A 20,759-nucleotide genomic window follows, 5' to 3' on the forward strand; every position below is an offset into this window, starting at 1 on the left:
AAATAAAATGTCTACATATTAATAAAATACAATGACATTTTTGTATTACAACATATACTGTGCCATTGTCACAACAATAACATACAATTAGTTTGTCTTTAGAGGGTTTTGAAAATTCAAAATCCCTGGTAATTTTTTACAAAGGTGCAATAATTAGTTCTGATACAATGTTGTATATAATATTAAGTATAAGCTGATAACTGCAGTTCAGTCTAGTTTTGCATTTGCATATAATGTTTTTTCGATTCGGCTGAATTGAATTATCATGATATTAACACCATATTGTGCTATTGTTATTTACTCAAAAGGTTATAAAATCTTACTATAAATACCGTAAATTCGTGAAAATAGGTTTACATTATGATTATTATTAATAAATAATTTTTTTAAATAAATCAACATATTTTGAAAATGTTATGATTAATAATATTATGTAAAAGTTGTTAATTTCCAAAAATAATGTTTTTGATTGCCTAATTACAAAATTATTTACATATTTTTCATCGTTAAAATACGTATTTTTGTTTAAATATGTATAAAAAAGTGTGAGCAAGTGAGTATTTTAAATATATAACGCTAATAAAAACACATGGTAACAAATTCTGCAAATATTTACAATGATTCGGTTTTGAGTTACAGCAAAATAAAAAAATCGATTTTTTCGAAAACTGGTTATGTATAAAAATTCCCATTCTTCCGTTACTTTTTAGGGATTTTCCTGACGCTTTTGATAACTACTGGAAATTTTTTACTTTTGATCCCCCCAAAGTGCCAACTAGATTCATTTTCCTTTTCAAAGAAGGGTTGAAGTCAAAAATCAAAGCACTATTACTACTCCAAAACGTGGTGACAAACCCAAAAAAAATACACATCATTGTAAAATCAATACATTCATCACTCCGTTCAGAATCTAAAAAACATAACAACAACTAAAATAATTGTCGTAAGATCATAATTATAATGATTAATGAATAATATCAAATAGAAAATTTAAAGATAGTTTATAAGAAAAGTCATAATTACTATTTATTGACTATCTACTACTAAACAAAATGTTTGTTTGCTACAGTAATTGCATATTGGCCTATTGGATGAAGTGATATTTTTCAAACACGCGTATAGTGAAACATTCTGCATATATCGTAGAATGAGGGATGTTAAAATCAATTGATATTTTCGATTGGTATCTGTGGTGTTTTAGATAGGTATAATCATCTAAAATCAGTATTTTACGGTAAATTTAAAAGTATTGAATAGAACATCGGTACACTTTTATGGTATTAACAGTGATTTTATTTCATGCATAAATAAAAAATCAACAATAAACTAACAATATGACGCGTTTTATAACGTCATAGTTATAACTCTGCGCACTGATTTGGTACAATGCAACTTGAAACTTTTTAGGAAATAATACAGTATTTGCGCTTCCGCTCACCGGGTGGTTTAAGCACAACGGATTTTAAAATTTCCGTTGTGATCAGAATTTTATAATATACTTTTTCACCGGTAACTGTATTCATAGGTTTTGGCGTACTCCACGCCGTCGACGACAGCAGCAGTGGCGCTTTAGGAGCCGGTGGTGGAGGTGGTGGAAACAATGGTGTCGTTGGTACCAAATACGAATGCGAAGATTTCGGCACCGATGACTAGTGTAATAATAACTCACTGTCGATACTTCGAATGTATCTAGTCAACTGTAACCATGGTTATCGGAAGAGGGCATTCTAGTTGACCCAAAGTCATGGCAACTAGCCAACTCCAACGACGAATGATTCAATGTAATGATATTTAAATGATTCTTCATTATATCTCCCGCGCACGCAAACATGTGTAGTAAAAATAATATTGATTTATCGTAAATATCATAAAGACGTTTGATAGAAATGTATACGTTCCAGGTTTTAAGTGATCCACACTTCCGAATCGACTTTTCAGTATCACCTAAACAAACAAACAAGGTGTGACATAAGCACATACATGTTTTTAATGTAAAAATAATGTATACTAATAGATTGTCAAGTGTAAATTACTTTTTATAAAAGTCAATTTTATTTCAAGGTCATTCGACATATTGTGACAATTTTTTATCGTTACAATTTCATGCCCAAGTCTTCTGAGTTTATCTTCAATTGTCTCTGTTACCAACTGCTGGACAATTAATCAATCTCGTCGTGCAAACATTGCACCGAAGACACGTACGATTTGTTGGTCTGCGTGTGTGGTTGGGCCATGTGTGTTAACAAAGATTCTTTATATTGACGCAATAGAAATTGAAGTAAAAATAATTTATTATTTTATTTATAATATGTCCCACTACCATTCCGTAAAATCATATTTTTATTACTTATAAATTACAGTTTAACGGATATAGGTCCTTAAAAGTATATTTAAAGATGAACTTTCAATTAAATAATTTAAATAATTTTGTTTAAAAGGTACTTGTAGATATCTCAACATTATTGACGATATTTGTTTTTCTTCGCCGTGTCTGACCATATCTATATAATATTAATCATATAAGGTAATCGCATAATAACAATTAATATCATCCCTACTTTATAACAATTATTACCTGATAATTCTATCATTCTTTTTTCTAATAATAATTTTTTTTCTTTCATTCTTTCGAATTCTTCTTTTAATATTTTATTATCAATATATCCCGATACCGCATCTTTCACTGCCGGTTAATTAACTTGTACCTCTGTAGTTTTATATTTATGATAAATAACCGTTTTAAGGTAATTCTGTAAAATACGATATAATACGATACGAATATATTTTTCGTTGTGTTCATATATTCTCGCATTTTATTGGATAGATTTATTATTATTTATTCTTATACTCCGTTCGCCGATAGAATGTGGTTACTTCTCACTCATGATTGGTGTTTGCGATAGGACAAACCAAAACGCGTTGGTTTTTGTCCCACGTATTCTTGGTGAACAGAATTCCGACGAAGTAAAAATTAGACATTTAAAATACTGCAGTACTGTACCTATTTTGCCTATACTATACGCCGGATAACACTTAATGTTTATGCAAAGTATGTAAATTAATAATATTATAATGTAAATTTAAGAGAACGTTCTACTCGCATGTGTTGTTTTTGTCTTATTAATGTAGATCATATAGCAAATTTTCGTTCAGCAGAACACATTTTGTGATATTAGCTTTAAAATTAGAGTAACATTTACCTATTATTAAATTTAAAGGTAAGAATACTATCATCTAGATAATGTCATATGCTTTTATTGATATTATTATTTTAAAGTGAGGTATGAATATTTTAAAGTTGTAATATTTTACATAGCTATAACTTTATTTAAAATGATGGTGAACGCAAATTAACTATGATCTACATTAGTAAGACAGAGACAACACATGCGGGTATAACACTATAACATCCTCTTAAGTCTTAACATCTCATTTTTATTTTTTATCAGTATTTACAACTTTTTTTAACATAGTCTATAATGTATTATATATGGTAGATATTAAATATTTTATTATATTTTTGATTATAACATAATAAGTTTCATTATAAATTGATTGTTAAATTCAGAAAGACAATAAGAATTAAGAATAAGTCTAGAATGAAAATATAAACTCCCCTTCTAAAAATATACTCTTTTTTTAAACATTTACAGGAACGGTAAATGATTATTTAATTACGAATCTGTCACATCAGTTTCTGCTTTAACCCATATAGCCATATAACATAACAACAATTTTTGAACTTAAATTTTAGATAATTTATTATAATCTTAATACGAGTATTATTTATACAATGTATATATATATATATATATATATATATATATATATATCTTTTCAGTGATGTCAATGGATATTCTCTCTATTCATGTTTTCGCTATGTCAATTTTTTTTTTTTGATAAAATTTCCTTATTATATAATATAGATTGTAAATAAAAATACTAATTTAATAACAAAAACAATTTGATATATTTTAAATTCTAAGCGTATCGACGAGACGATGAATTTATTGCTATATGTAGATATTTATCTTATATCTAAGTATATTGCATACGATAAGTCGTCGATAGAATACTTCGATTTTCAAAGATGTGGTTTTCTTTTATTTGTAGAACGGGAAATTATAGATATGATTTTTAATTTCGTACGTTCAACACTTTTATTGTTTTTATAATAATATATTAAACAATTTTTTTAAATTTATATCACAAAAAAATCTTTTATTTGAAACTTGAATTAAGTATAACAAAAAAAAAAGGATTATAAATATAAATACACTTAAATGTCACTTATAATTAACATGACACAATTTATTAAGTATATTTATTATTAATTATTTGCGAGTATAATTTAGTACCTATCTTATATTTAGACCGTTAGTTGTCGCGGTCACACGTATACTAAAGTTTTGAAATGTTCGTAACGACAAACATCGGCCGTATCATATCTTAATATAGTTTTCACCTTATCTGTGTTCCGAATAGAGGTGGTTTTGAATATAAAATCTGTTCTTATTCATACTTGAAAGAGGTTAAAATTAAAGATTTTCCCAGTACTTTTTTTATAATCGGGTAAAGTAAACTAATAATGAAGGAAAATTGGAATACTTACACAAATCCAAGATTATTATTAAAATAATTATTTAGTAATCATGGTTACCAAAATTCTAACAGTCTTAACATTCTTAGCTACTTAGCTCAAAATCGTTTACAAAGGTTATTTGTATTAAAATTTAACAAAATATATTATAGTGATAAAATCAATGACGAGTTCCATTCGACACCTAATGCACAACAGAACAATACCTACTTGCCTATATTTTTTATTTCTGTTATACAATTATTATTTTATTATTATACATTAAAGTGGTTAATATAAAGAAAAATTACCATGTTAATTATTATTTTCAAAATTAAACATAAAAATATAATATATATGTAAAAAAAAAATGTTGTCTTGTTTGAGATATATTTTGTATGAATTGTTACAATTTACTAATAATAATAGATAATTCACATGAATTTAAATTTTTATTGATTTAGTAACTGGCTATAGTAGTATAGTACCATCATACTATCATAGTATGGTATGTGTATATTTAAATATTTAATAATTATTTAAATGAATATTTTAATGATTAAAAATTCTAGTATTTTTTTTTTTTGTAATTTTGAAAAATAAAAAAAAAATGAAGGAAAACTGGAATTTTAATGTAAGTGAAATATTAAACAAAATAAATTGGTTGTAAATTAAAAACAAAGAATTATAGATACTTGAAATTTCCACTGAACCTTTAAGATAAAATTTTCAAAATTATTCGACTCTTTTTGAGCTATTAGAGGCATGTGAAATTATATATATATTTTTTTTATGTCGATTAGAAATTATTTGATCAAAAAGTTTGGAAAATGGGTACCATTGTGCCATTTATAAGATCTTGAGTGGGTTGTTGTTATGGGCGTGTTAAATTTGACTTCAATAATAAATTTTTGTATAGAAAATGCTTTTGAGTGAAGACCGTCTACAGACTATTAGGCTATATCTCCAAGTGTGTTGCAATGTTGCATTTCCACATTTTTTTTTCGATACGGCTGAATTTAATTATTGTGATAGTACCTATATATACTCACATCATATTATGCTATTATTATTTACTCAAAAGTTAATAACATTTTTCTATAATTATCGTAAAAATTTGAAAATAGTTTCACATTATGATTATTATGAATAAATAATATCTTCAAATAAATCAACATATTTTGAAAATTTCGTTGCGTATAGTATGGTTCATAATAATGTGTGAAAATGTTTCCTATTTAGTTTCAACGAATAATGTTTTTGACTTATTACAAAATAATTTACATCGTTTTCATTGCTAAAATACATAATTTTGTTCAAACACCTATGAAAAATAACTATTTTTGTATATTTTTTAGATTTTTAGTTCTAGCATGAGATGCTTATAACTTATAATCTTTTATAAGTGATCTTTTACCATTTACCCTAAGGAGACTTTTAAATGATTGTTCATTAATGTATAATGATTAATGAGCGTAATATGTATGACAATTAATTTTTTTACTTTTAAAATCAGATCAAACTTTATTTTTTATTTGTTTTTGTTTTTTGAATATATTTATCTACGGGTACCCTAGACCTCTTTTCCACTTTTTATTTTGATAATTTTTATTGTTTTAGTAAGTTAATTAGTAATTTCAAAATGTTCTGTTAAATATATTTTGTTTTGATCAGGGCAGTAGCGTAACTACTCTCATCAGCGCCCCGAGGCAAAATATATTTTTCGCCCTACCTAATATAAATTTGATTCTTCGACTTCTGTCATTAAAACTTTGCATGACCAAATTTATATTTTTTTTTTTTTTGTAAGATTAACCCAATCACACTTATATCACATTAAATATTTTGTTTTCAATTAAATAAAAATAAATTTACAATTATACAAAACTAATATTATTGTACTTGTTATTTTGCGCCCAGAGGCAACTGCCTCTATTGTCCCTGCGGTAATTACGCCACTGGATCAAGAGCATCCAGGCATCCTCAACCAGGAGTTGATTGTGGACTTTAAATATTCTTGGTAAATTGTTATTCCAAACACATATTTTTATTGCTATAACTTACTTTAACCATATAAAATAGACAAAATAACAAAACAATATTGTCGTTGGAACAACTGTTTATAAAATAAAAGGATTTATTTAAAAAGGAAATAATCCTATAAATACTATAGTACTATATTTATAGTATTTATACTATCTACTATATTTCATCTTAGTCAATGGGTATTACGTATATTATTTGATTCTATAGAATATGAATAATAATAATTATATAATCACCACGGTTCAAGATATAATAAACCGTGGTAACTGTAACGAAGTAAGATAAGAGTTTTATCTACATCGTGGTAGTCGCTAATCATTGTAAATAAAAGATAGCAGTATTTCACACTAATTCCACAGTTGTGTTCATTGGTACTGTTCATAGACAAGTTCAACAGTCAAGATATAACTGTCACCACTCACAATAAATTCTATAGCATTTTTCTACTTCGTAATTTCGTCTTCCGTTTGTCCATACTATTTGTATTCCTTAGGATGTAGGCACTCGGCATTTCGGTATCCATTCCTTATAATTAATTACTCTCTAAAATATGGAACAATTAATCTTAAATCGTCTGTGCTTTACAAGTAAAATACCAACATGATCTACCTAATTATATCAGTGTATAATTTTATTTTGTAATAGATCATAATAGTATTGTTATTTGTATCCAATGCTCGAATTTAAATGAATGAATAATCGCATAGAAAATTAATTTAGTTTAAAAATTTGGTGTGTGTTATCGTTTTTGGTGATATGTTATGTACTTAGCCAAGCTTCAATAATCAGACCTTAAAACAATATACCAATAAATATGCACCGATTTCAAAAAGATTTTAGTGCTATTATTTTGGATGAAATAGCACTTGAGGGTTTAGATGGAATTACTATCGAAGGTAAAAGCTCTTACTGAACAATACCTTGTCTTGCTTAATTGTTCTAATATATATATTTTGTTTAATAGCTTTGTGCAAGAGATTATCAAACAATTGTAGTTGGCCCTTAAAACCAGTCGATGATTCAATTAAAAAGATTATATGGTCGTTTGTAATTTGTCTAAAAAATATAGATTTTTATAGGCTTGATAAACCTAGAGATCCTTTGATAATATTTAATCGATTTGAGTATATTCATAGTGAATTTGGCTCAATATATGAGCCGGTATGTATTTTAGTAATTTTTATATTTAAACTTTAACTTCTTATTCAAATTTATCTTTAGGATAATATACCACAGGACATTTACCCAAATTGCCCTGTTGAAGATGGTACAATTATGGGATCATGTAAAGAATATTTTACAAGATTCAATCTAGCATCATTCCCGAGGAAAATATCAGTTGAAGAAGCAGAAAAACGGTTTGAACATTATTAAATACTATTCAACTCGGAAAAATTATCAATAGCTGTATTATTTCTTAGGTGGGGCAGGTGTTTGGTTATAGTCGCTAATCAAGAAGTACGGACAAAAGCTTTAATTCCAGAAGATAAACAGTGTACTTTAAACATATCAGTTCGTTATTATTTAGTATTAGAGAAGATTGGCCGTTCACGTTATTTGGGAGAAGCATCCTTTGGTACTCATTCATTACGAACTGTTTTTCCAGATTCCAAAGCTTTATCTTATATAAGAAACCGATTAACTGATGATGGTTTGATAGAAAATCAGGTAACTTATGATCCCTTTACATTAATTTTAAATATTATAGTTTTGGTTTTTTCATTAATATTTTATATGATTTAAAGGCACTTGCTTTTTCTGGAAGCAGTACACAAGTGGCAAATCGTATTGTCATTTCGAGTTTGAAACGATTTTTTGTTAAACGACAATCTATGATTGATGTTATGGTGTCAAGAATTGTGGATTATTTGAAATCACAACCTAAATCATTAGCTTCATATGATCAAGTAAAATCTGAATGTAACATTAGTTTATCAAAAACATTTAAGCAACCTCAGATTAAAAAAATATGTGATACCAACTTAGTAAGACAAATATATTCACTTAAATGTATGTTAAAAATTGTAATTCTATGACAAAAAAAACTATTATTTCAGATGCTCAAGTATCGTGAGTTATATCCAAATGCTACTGAAAGTGAATATTTATATAAAAAAGAACCTAAAAATGAAAAGATTGTAAGATGTATAAAATTAAAGAATAGTGAAGATACAGAAAATCTTGATAAAGAACATGAGAACAAAACTGCTAATGAAGGTAGCAATAAAAAAATTAGATATAATCAAAAATAAAAATAAATTTTCATTTAAGGTCGTGAATTTAAACAAGATTGTACGTTTGAACGCCAAATTCTTAGATGGATTGAAAAACATGGTGACTTAGGCGTAACACTTTCTGACATATCTCGCGCTTTCAGATTTACTACTGATGGTAATTTAGAAGGAGTTTTGAAGAAGCTTACAAATTTAAATTATTTAACTAAAAGTTATTGTGATCGAGGTAGAACAAAAGTTTTTAGGTAATTATCTTTTTTTATTTAGTAAAATCAATAATAAATAGATTTAAAACCAATATATACATTATTTTTTTTTTTAGTTATATTGCTAATAGTTATAAATCAGTATATGCAAATGATAATATTGAAGTAGAAAATTTACTTGTAACCAAAAATCAAGAACCGAAAATAGAAAATATAATAAATAATTGTTCGATCAATATTTCTGAAGATAACACAAAAAATATATCTATTAAAACAACACAAGAACAAACTTCAATAAAAATTGAATATTGTGATGAATCCAGTCAGAATTTATATAGCTGTAATAATCTAGATACAGACAATGATGATACTTTAAATAATACATTAATTAATATTTCAGCACAAGTATGTATTTAACTTATAACTCAATAGTCTATTTACTTATTTTTAATAATCTATTTAAAAAAAGTTTAAAAATGTATAGTTTCATTTATATTTCTATCTATCTATGGCGTATTACAAGCTATTGTCGTAACAACCACTTGTCTCCACTGATCTCTTTCCTTAGCCAGTTCAACTCCGTTCTCAATCCCTAGCTCTTCTAAGTCCTTGTCCACCCTATTCTTCTATCTTTGTCTGGGATGTCCTCTTAATCTTTTTGTGTTTGGTCTACATTCTGTAACTTATCCAATTATTTTCTCTGATCTCCACACGTGTCCAGCCCATCTCAATCTACTACTTTTTAACATACCGTTGATGATCGCTTCTCTATCATATAGGTCTTTAGTCTCCTGATTTTTCCTCTTCATTTGTATTTACTTAAAATTATTATTATTATTATTATTGTTAGTGTAAGCAAATAAAATTATAAAAAAATGAATAACAATATAGTAATAGAATGTTGAGCAAATAAAATTATATGTGTGTTTATTTAAAAAAAACTGTTTTATTGTATTATAATGAATAATAATACTTCAAAATGAATTAATTATTATAATAATTAATAATGATTAAGATTAGTGTTATGTAAAATTATTTTTAAGTATATGAATTAACTTTGTTATTGTATTTTATATAGGATGAAAATACTAAACTAATTGATATGGAACAAACAATTACACGAACAATGGAACACGGATATTGCAAAACAGTATATGAAAGATCTAAGTAAACAAAAAAAATATATTTTTGCATTTTACAAATTAAATAATATTTTATACTAATTATGTTTTTTTACTTCTAGGCAAACTGTGAGTTTGACTGATAGATTTTATTTTCGACAAAATATCATATTCAATATGCTGTCTGTTGATAATATAATAAGTTTACTTAACCTTAAAAAAGTAAATACTATACAAATCAGTTGTATTTTAAAATATTTCTAAAATATTAGGAGAATAATAAAAATATATTTGTTAAAAGAGATGTTGATAATTTTAAATTTAATTACTTTTTTAGAACATTATAGAAACTGAAAAAGAAAATCCAAAGTTTATTGGAACCATTGATATTAAGACATTAATTAAGATTGTTGGTCATTTTGAAAAGTTGGGAAAACTTAAATCTGTTCAGTATCGAGTTACTTATGATACAAAAACTGTGAATCAATCATTTATAGGAACTCCTAATGTTGATTTTAGTGAGTATAATGATTTAATTATTATTAATTTGCTCAGATAAATTTTTTTAAAGGTAAAGGCTATTCAATAGGTAGAGATATCTTTATATAATCCCATGTTTTTAACTTATTGTCCAGTTTGGCACAACCCTATTCGATAATTTACAAGTCTCAGCCATAGAATAAATGTGTTTTAACTTTTACAAATTTACTTATTAATATTACAAATAATTGCATAACAAATAATGACTACATAGTGTTAAAGGACACTTTATCTACTTTGTTGTCTTTATCTTATGAGTATGTAAAATAGTAAATTTATGTTTAACAGTTCATAGTTAATTTCAATATTTTATATTTTTAAGTCAAAAATGAGCATTTTAAATTGTAATAATTATCATATTTAAAATTTGGTTTTAAATAAAATATTAAAAAAAATGTCCATTAAAACACAAATAATGATATTGATTCATTTTAGTATTAAAATCTATAACCAAAATTAAACGTTAGCTGCTAAACTTTAATTTGCTATTATACATGAGTGTGATAGCTTGAAATCTATTTTTATAGTATCTTTTTTAAATAATATGTTATGTAGATTATATACAATTACCAAGAGAAATCATAATTTGTTTAATGTATTATTATATTAACAAATTCTTTGTTTGCATTAATCAAAATATTTATTTTTCTAAAAATAGTTAAAATATAATTATTGTATATTATATTTTGTTATAAAATTTAATCATTCTAAAAAGTTTTTATTTTTAATTATTTAGCAAACCCAGAGGCCATTTCGTATATGAATAGTTTCTTGAATAGATTTAACAACACAATGAAAGCAACTAGAGCTGACAAAAAATGGAATTTAATTGTATACAAATCCCCAGAGCCAAAAATTGTATGTTTAACAAATGATTTTCAAATCAATCAAGCATTGAAATATATTTTATTTTATTTATAGAATATATCAGAGCTTAAACTTCCGAGATTTATGAAAATGAGATCATTACATGAATATCTATATTATTTAGTTTATGATCATCCAGGTGAAAGCTTATTAAATACTTGTAATGAAACTGAGGCAACTGTCAATAGTTATCGAAATGATATAATTCAAGGAGAAAAAGCTCAACTACCAAAAGTCTACTTTCCCTCTGTTGGTTGGAAAATGTTTGTGCCACCCTTACCAAAATATCCAAGTAAAATTTAATATATACTAATATGTAATTTTTTGTAACTAATAATTAATTGTGTTATAATTAAAATTAAATATTTAGTTTTTATAACAAATTTTATTAATTAATTATTTTTTAAAGTGGGGTAATTATCATTATAATATGTTATATGAAATGTTTTAGAATATCCTAATGGTTGGTTTTTTGTGGGTGACATTATTCATCACATGCCATTAGATCTGATGTTAAAAATTGTAAATTTTAACAAATCTAAGGTAAATCTTGACAAACTTGTCACATATGCCACACATCCTGTGTTCAAATACTTACCCTTGATGGCACTTTCGTCTGAAGTACGTAGTACGTTATCTCAAGGATTAAAAAAGTAATATTTATTAATTAAATTCAAATGTTCAAGGAATAATTTTGTCACTTAAAATTCCAGACACATTCGACATACTTTAAATGTGTTACGCTTACTTTGTACAATTGGCTTGATACAGTTTGGTCAAAAAACATACAAAGATACTGAATTGGTAAATAAATAATAAAGTTATGTTAGAAAATAAATAAAAGAAATTATGACCAAATTAATAATATTTTTACTATTTATTTAGATTTATGCATACTTGAATAGACGAGCCAGTTTGTTAAATACTGTGAAAAGTAGCCCCAGCTATTATAGAATATCTGATATGGATTATGAAAAACGTTCTTATGAATTTTACAGCAATTATGAATTAGAAACATTTTGGTTGGATACTTGGTACTTTTGTACAAATACACCATTAGGTAAAATGTACAAGTTATAACTACCAATACTTTACTAATACTCATATGATTAAATATTAACCATTTAGTATTTTATCATTTTAGGATATAGGATTTCAAATGCTATGAATAAACCTAAACGAAGGGAAATCATTGACAGAAGTAAAATAGCCATAGATCTAGCGTGTGCTCCTACAAGTCCATTAGAAGCTGTGTCCCAAGATGATGGCACAATACCGGGTGATAGCAAAGGAGCTGCTGGATTTGACAGTCATTTATTTGCGTAAATTTTTATATTTTTAATTATAATTTATCAATCTAAAAAGAGTTTTTACTTTTTTCTTTATAGTTTCTCATATTTTATATTTATTCCATAATTATATAAAATAAGTTGATATAAGATTTATTAAAAATTAAATATTATAACATTCATAACTAATCCTTGAGACAATTGAGATGATCTAATTAAGTCCAAACGGAAATGTTGTTTTTCTAAGATTTAAATTATAATATTTTAACTTATGACAAATTAATTAAAATTATCTGTAGATGTTTAAAAAAACAATGAAAACCAATTATGTCAAGTGACCACTCGATAATTTGAAATTCAGGGGACCGAGTTAAAAATTTGATTTATAGAGTTTTCGATTTACCGAGTATTCGAATAATCGAGGAAAAAAAAATAAATTTGAATTAAAGAAAGGTGAAAAATTGTGTAAAATAGGTCCTGATATTTGAATATTATTTTGCCTACATTGAGTAAACCAAGCCATAAGACATTCTTCCAGATCGGGGTACTCACATTTTTTCTGTTTGATCTGCAATGAATAAGGTGTTAATGTTATAAGATAGTCCTTTTGTTTTAGTATTGTTGAAAGCATAGAAGCTGGAATACCAAAACGTAGAGCAACATCTTTATTTTTTACCTGCTTTAACTGCTGCGATCACTTTTTTTTTGTTGTCTATCGACAAATACTTATACTTTATGGGACCCTTATTGTGACTGACTACGTTTTATTCAATTTCAATAACGGTTTACCCATTGCAGAGGTTTATTTTCTTAAATGATACAATTAAAGTTTAGATTAGGTAGATAAGATACGATAATATTTAACCATCATCGTTATTAGTTTCATTACGAGTACGTTAAATCGATTGTACATAATCTTTATACATATGTATTTACATATAAACTTACATATAAGTTCAAATTATAGAGGTTTGTGGAAAAAAAATTTCAAATTGTAGAGTGTGCCTCACCGACAGACATTTTGAATTATTGAGAGGACCGGAATACATGTATATTTTTCTAATTATAGAGATTTTCTCTGGGGACTTAGCGTTTAGTTTGATTTATGGAGTTTTTCTAATTATCGAGGTTCAAATTATCGAGTGACTACTGCATTATTAAAAAATTATAATTCTTAGTATTTATAGTTTTTTTTATACCTATTTTTCGCAAATTACTAAGTCATTTAACTGTATGGCCATTTATTTATTTTATTGAGTTTAGTACACCAAAAATTATTTAGTACATAAACATTTCCATCCAATACAGTAATCGTTTGCAAAAAATGGAGTTAAAAAAAAAAACATAAGCAATAACAAACAAACCACAAGTAGGGCTCACATAAAAATATAATTTACTTCTGTTACAAATTATTATATATGGTATATAAATTAACCAAATATTATTCGTTTGACATTTTTTTTTTCAACATCAAATTCCTTTTGTGTATAACTAATTAAATGTTTTTAATTTAGGCACCTTGCTCGCAACTGGAGTTTAAAAAAAAAATCATCTACAATGTCAGCTTCTAGAAGAAAAACCAAACTTAATCTTTTATTAATGCAGAGAATAAAAAAACATAAAGCAAAAGAAAAGAAAAAATCAGAAATGACTAAAAATCAATTATATACAATGTGAGTATTTATGAAGTTAAACAACCTTATAAAATTTTAACTATCTATAACTTAATAACAGGAGATTTAAGTGGACAGCAGTTGAGGATCAAGTACTTTTATTTTGGAAATTGGGTACAATGCTCATTAAAAAAGTTAAATCGCATGCTTTTCTTTCTTATGGTATTAAAGATATGTTCAAATCAATATTTGGAAAAGTATGTAAAGATAAATATTTGATTTGTATTCATTTTTATTTGTTAATTAACTTTTAAATAACAATTTTTTCTAATATCTAGTACACACTGCTTTAAAAACATTATCTTAAATTGTACATAGGGATTCTATTAATTTAAAACTAATTATTCTTTTTAAATTATTTAATATATATTTTTATATTTAGTATTACCGTTCTAAAAGTATTGACAACTATTTGAGACGAATACGGTATTTAATGCGACATTCTTCTATAGAAACTAATGTAAATACCTTGTACAAGGAATTAAAGGATAATGAAGAAATACAAGAATTATTTAAGGTATTTAATGCTTATAATCTTATAATTTTAATAAAAATTATTTTTAACTATTTATATGGTTTTATTTACAGAAGGACATTGAAAAACAACATGAACTGTACAATACAAAAAAATATAAGGCGATGAGGGATCTTATTGTTTCTAACATTAAACAGTTTATAGTTTTGTTGCGTGAACGTGGTACTGCTATAGATACTTCAAGTGTAATAAATAAAAGTAAAAAATCAGCTGTCATACAGCCAATAGATGTTGTACAAGACTCAGATATCTATGTTAAAACAACTAACCAATTTACACCTGACGTTCTGGAGATGGAATTCAATTATTCCGAACCGATTTGCAACCAACTAGACTTTGTGCAAGAAATCGATTATATATTCACTGTGAACGAAATCATCACATCAATTGTCAGTTCTCTCATACATGTAAGTTTATTAAACATTAGTTTAGAACTATGTATAAAAATAACAAATAACTAATATATTTGTTTATTATAATTCAAAATAAATAAAGACTTATAACTGTTCATCAATACATTGATTATGTTTTTCTGTCACAAAACAATTTTCAAAATGTTTAGTCTAATATAAAGGTATTTATATCATACCATTCTATGATACCTCAGTATTAACTTATGTATAGATATGCTATATGTTTTTGGCAAAAAATTAGTTCATAGGAATAGATGCTGCAATTTATTCATTTTTCTTCACTCAAAATTGTTTTTTGTATAGAATGTTTAGTTTAAATTGAATACATTAATTTTTTACCAAATAATATGATTGGTTGCAAGGAAAAACACTTCCCCTTTCAATGACTTGTTTGATATTAATTTTTTTTGTATCTCCTAAATGTACATTTAGTTTAACACATTAAAAAACAAATAAAAATTGTATTAAATTTTTTCAATCACGTTTCTAGTTGTTATTAAATCATGATGATGTTATTGAATGTGTTTGTTGTCGTGATATTTTCAGAGCTCGTTGAGCAACAAGAGTACAGACCCGAGGATCTCATTATCCTACCTGCAGGCATTTAAACAGTACCCGGAAGACATTTTGAGACAGTCCTTTAGCACCCTCAAGGACTCCAGTATAATAACATGCAGTCAATACCACAAAGAGTCGTTACAAATTTTACTATCAACTTCACACATTATCCAGTCAAGAACTTATGATTACGGTCCAAAGTATGTATTTTGAAAATCAACTAAAACTATGCTAAAAATATAATTTAATGAGTAACAGAAATATTTTTAACTAAATAAAATATCTCCTTAGAATTTTTCATCTATTTCTATTAAATATTATTCACTTAAGCAAAGTGGTAGATTTATCTAGAATTTTTGTTACCTAGTGTTTTTTTTCCAAAAATGGATGTAAATTTTTTGCTTATTATACAGATAGAAATATTTTCATATAGCATTAATTGGCTTTGATTTTTACAACATAGTATTTTATTAATTTATAAATAAAAATGAATTATTGCAATAAAATGTATGAAGTACAAAATATTTACCAAAATGGCAGAAAAATTAATGAATAAATTCTTATTTATAGCTTGTTTTTAATAATAAAAAAATATGAAGGAACAAAACAAACCATACAAAATAACTTCAGATTCTTAGTTATTATTATTATTATTTATTGTCGTTAATCAATAGATTTATTTAAACTGTGTCTTATTACTATAGGTTTTATTCAACATTAATCGGCAATAAAGATGTAGAACGTTACAGAGGTGCGTTTATTGCATATTCAAATATCAAAGAAGATCTTTCTGAGCGTAAAATTCTACTACTATATCCTTCATGTGGCCTATGCACAGCACTTACAAGTTTGTCATTGACAAATAATGTAGATATTTCCATCGAGTTTGATAAAAAAGCAAGTGAACTTAATTTTTATTTTATGTAATATATTATTTACAAATTAAGAAAAAATGATATTGTCAATAATTTAAATCATAAATCTTTTGTATGCTTTGGATTTTAGAATGTAAAATTAAACTATAGCTTTTTCTTTAAATTCACCTCAATATAAATTTATTTAAAATTAAAAATTGAAACCGATTTTAAAATGAGTATATGTCAATATACATTTGTAAAGTATATGAAGTAAAATTATTATAAAAATGTTACTAAAATATATGTATCTAGTTAAAGGGTATTAGTGTATTACTAGATATTTATAATAATAATTTTTGTATATTTCTGAAAATATAAATTTATTTAATATTATTTTGGTGATAGAGTAAGAGAACAATGTAAAAATGATACCTAGGGACTAGGTAATTTTTCTCCCGTTTGGATAATTGAATGTTTTAAAAATGTTTTCTATTTTTATTTTCTACTTACAGTACTTGGAATATATGCCCAATGAAAATTTAGACAAAGCATCGAAATGCCTGAAAAACACTCTAAAACGGTAATTATTATTTGCTCTATTTTACTAATCATATATCTAATTTTTCATTTATTTTTTTGTTTTAATACTAGATTTCTTTATAAATATTTTATATGTATGTAATATTTTACCATTTTTGTTTCCTGTAGTATGAGAAGTCGTCATTTTGATTTACTATCGACCAGTAATGATTCAGTTGAATACATCAAAATAATAACATCTGTCACAAAACAGTTAAAAAATTATGAGGTTAAGTATTATTTTATTAACATATAATACATAAAGTTATAATCATAATATTATAAGTATTATGATATGCATTGTTCATGAACCTCTACCTCTTACAACTCATAATAATCAATTTTTTGCATTACTAATTTTAGGTTATTTGTAAGCTAAAACAGTCTTTACAAAATATAGAAGAGGAAATTGATTTAGTAGCGCAAAATATTTTCTGGTATGTGATTAATTTTGATTTTATATTAATGTACATACCTAACATTTGTACTAAAATATAATATTATTTACATTATGTTTATCAGTCGACCAACATTCATACCACAAATTGAATATCTCACAACTGGACTAAGTGAATTATGCATGCAGATTCTCAAGTTCTGTCATACCAAGGGACAATGTGGTGCTTCGCAACGAGAAATCAAAGTAAGCTACTGTTAAATTTGTACACAAAATAAAATTAAGGTAATTCGTTCTTCTACTGATCTATCAAAATATAATTTTTTTATTTACATATGGACAGAAAAACTTTGAAGATTTGTCTTTGTTTGTTCTTACAACATCTGTCCGATATCTGACAGATAAAGACCTGTTATTGAGGGCTGGCATTGAAACCCCAGTGTATGTGCATTATCAATTTACGGATTTGTGGCTTGTAAAAATACCAAGTGAAAATTGGTCTAGTGCTGTTAATTATGACACAATAATCATGGAAAATGAAAATTTAGAGTGAGTTGTATATTTACTATGTAAATAATGACATCAATACACAAATTAATAATTAAATACATTTCATTTAACAATTATTTTTAGGTCAGATTCTGAGGATACAGACTCAATACTCCCACCTTTCAAAAGGATGCGTGAAGAGCATCCAATAGAGTAAGTAGTACTCATGTTCTGACTATCATTCTTTTTGCTTACTTATTATCAAATACAACATTTAGAACAAATACTGACACCTTTGATCGCATAAAAATTCGTCCTTGGACCCGAATGAATTTAACTATCAACAAAGAACTTTTGGAGAAATTTTTAAACTCTGTTCTAACCAAAATAATTGTCAAACCTGGCATTTACCTGAAAACCCTGAAAAAAGATTATTGCACCATCTTACAGCCAATGGTGGTTAGGGAACTTGTAGAAGTATGTATACTGTTAATATATTATTTATTTTTTACTTATTATTTAATAATAAAATATGCTTTTATTATAATAGATACTTGAGGCTTTGAAGTGTATAAAAATGATTCACATAAAAAATATGTGCAGACCTTCATTTTTTTCCAATCCATCACCTTTAAACCATAACTTGGTGTTTTGTAAGTAAAATTATTTATTCGACCAATTTCAATAATTAAAAAACCAAAGTTTCTTACAAAAATAATTTAGGAGCCATTTTATACTGTTCGAATATTTAGTATATGTTTTTTATTATTATGATTATTCATTTAAAATCTGACAATTTACAATCTGTACAATAAGCAAACTGTATGGAGATAAGGAATCAGGCAACATAAATAATAAAGTCAACCCAGTAGCTGCACCCCAAAGAATATTTTTAAAAAAAATTTAGTTACTACTTATCACAGAATCATATAAAACATTATTTTCATTATTTTATTTTTATGAAATAATCATAACAATTTAAAATTGATTTACTCAACAATATTTATTTAAATTCTTACACTCATTTTGCAAAATTTCATTTATTTTAGGAATTTATTTGTTTTCCAAGAATAAGAAATCATAAATCATGATAAAAATAAATAAATCAACCATTATTTTTTTCATATTGTGAATGGCCCATGTGTATTTACTATTTGGTTTGTTAAAAAAAGTGAATGCCAATGTTTAAAATACTTTTCTAGAATATGAGAATCCTAAATAATTCTTCAGATTTAAAGCTTTTTGTGACTTCATAACAAATTAATGAATATTAAGAACTAAATTTTCTTCTTTTCCAAAATAGAAATAATGTTGACAATGGTTATACTGTAGAATGTTGAAGAGTATTTATCATACTTAAACAAACTAGAATTTTTTACTACTGTAATTATATTTTTGAAAAAAAAAGCTTTAAACATTGCTTTGCAATTAGATATTGTCAATTTTAGTCTCAACGATTGGGTCATTGACACATTATTTAACAATCTCTCATTATCAAAGTATATTTATAAAGAATGATTTAAAAAAAAAAAACAAAGTTTTTTTATTCTACTGATGTACGTGATCATGATTTAAGATACCATTAAATATATCAACTGGATGACCTTACATAGGAGTGGATATTAAACTTACATTTTTTAAATAGAAACACTATTGTTTTTACATATTGGGATGGATTATTATTTATCAATGTTTTTTGTATAAAAAGTTTTTTTCTATTTACAAAATTGACCCAGTTACATAAGTGACTATTTGAGTTAATTCGTTCATGTTTAACAAAATTTCATCGTACATTGTCCGGATGGATATCTCTTGAGTATATAATATTTAAAAATAAAAAACCATTTAAAAAAATTTAAGTTGTTTTGCACATGCACATACCTAAAATGTAAACAAATTGAAAATCATAAATAAATGTGTATTTAAGTACCCCCTAGGGCTTCTAAAATATTCACTCCAATACAAGGTCATCCAGCTGAGATATTTAGTAGTACCTTAAATCGTGATCACTCTGTATAATCAAAAATAAACTGATATTACTGTCTATAAGTGGACCTCACTATATTAAAAGAGTGAATTAATTTACATAACTTATATAATATACTTCCTTATATTATATATTAAAATAACACTGTGTAAATATAAATATTTTTATTAGTGTGAATTAATAACAAATATTGTTTTATAGCTGATGTAAAGGGATTGGAAGATGAATCATGTATAATACTGGAACCAACTCTTGATTGCGAAATCAGATTTGGATATTTTTCAAACAAATTTGGTGATTATGTCAAGTAGATTAATATTATGAATGTAAAGTGTTTTTCTAATTTTAATTATTATTATTTTTAATAAAAACCAAAAACAGCATTTTCA

The 20,759-nt window shown here is 25.6% G+C and overlaps 1 protein-coding gene across 1 annotated transcript; it reads left to right on the forward strand.

Moving 5' to 3' along the window:
- The first annotated feature begins 6,989 nt into the window (after positions 1-6,989).
- On the forward strand, positions 6,990-20,755 carry LOC113554351 (general transcription factor 3C polypeptide 1). The gene is made up of 32 exons (XM_026958153.1): positions 6,990-7,521; positions 7,590-7,786; positions 7,847-7,983; positions 8,047-8,293; positions 8,371-8,610; positions 8,683-8,842; positions 8,897-9,104; positions 9,182-9,470; positions 10,144-10,232; positions 10,309-10,408; positions 10,524-10,704; positions 11,463-11,584; positions 11,648-11,885; positions 12,045-12,246; positions 12,307-12,397; positions 12,479-12,653; positions 12,738-12,915; positions 14,397-14,555; positions 14,617-14,752; positions 14,938-15,072; positions 15,144-15,497; positions 16,050-16,261; positions 16,766-16,958; positions 17,431-17,498; positions 17,627-17,726; positions 17,861-17,934; positions 18,020-18,140; positions 18,238-18,443; positions 18,528-18,596; positions 18,662-18,860; positions 18,934-19,036; positions 20,572-20,755. The coding sequence occupies exons 1-32, from the start codon at positions 7,440-7,442 to the stop codon at positions 20,679-20,681; spliced, it is 5,175 nt and encodes a 1,724-aa protein (XP_026813954.1). The 5' UTR covers positions 6,990-7,439; the 3' UTR covers positions 20,682-20,755.
- The last annotated feature ends 4 nt before the right edge of the window (positions 20,756-20,759 follow it).

Source organism: Rhopalosiphum maidis, chromosome 2 (assembly GCF_003676215.2).
Source record: "Rhopalosiphum maidis isolate BTI-1 chromosome 2, ASM367621v3, whole genome shotgun sequence".
Lineage (NCBI taxonomy): Eukaryota > Metazoa > Arthropoda > Insecta > Hemiptera > Aphididae > Rhopalosiphum > Rhopalosiphum maidis.

Coding starts and splice junctions, on each gene's coding strand:
- LOC113554351 (XM_026958153.1), top strand. CDS start 7,440: ATGCACCGATTTCAAAAAGATTTTAGTGCTATTATTTTGGATGAAATA. Junction 7,522..7,589: donor AGATGGAATTACTATCGAAG/GTAAAAGCTCTT, acceptor TTTGTTTAATAG/CTTTGTGCAAGAGATTATCA. Junction 18,444..18,527: donor ATGGAAAATGAAAATTTAGA/GTGAGTTGTATA, acceptor AATTATTTTTAG/GTCAGATTCTGAGGATACAG.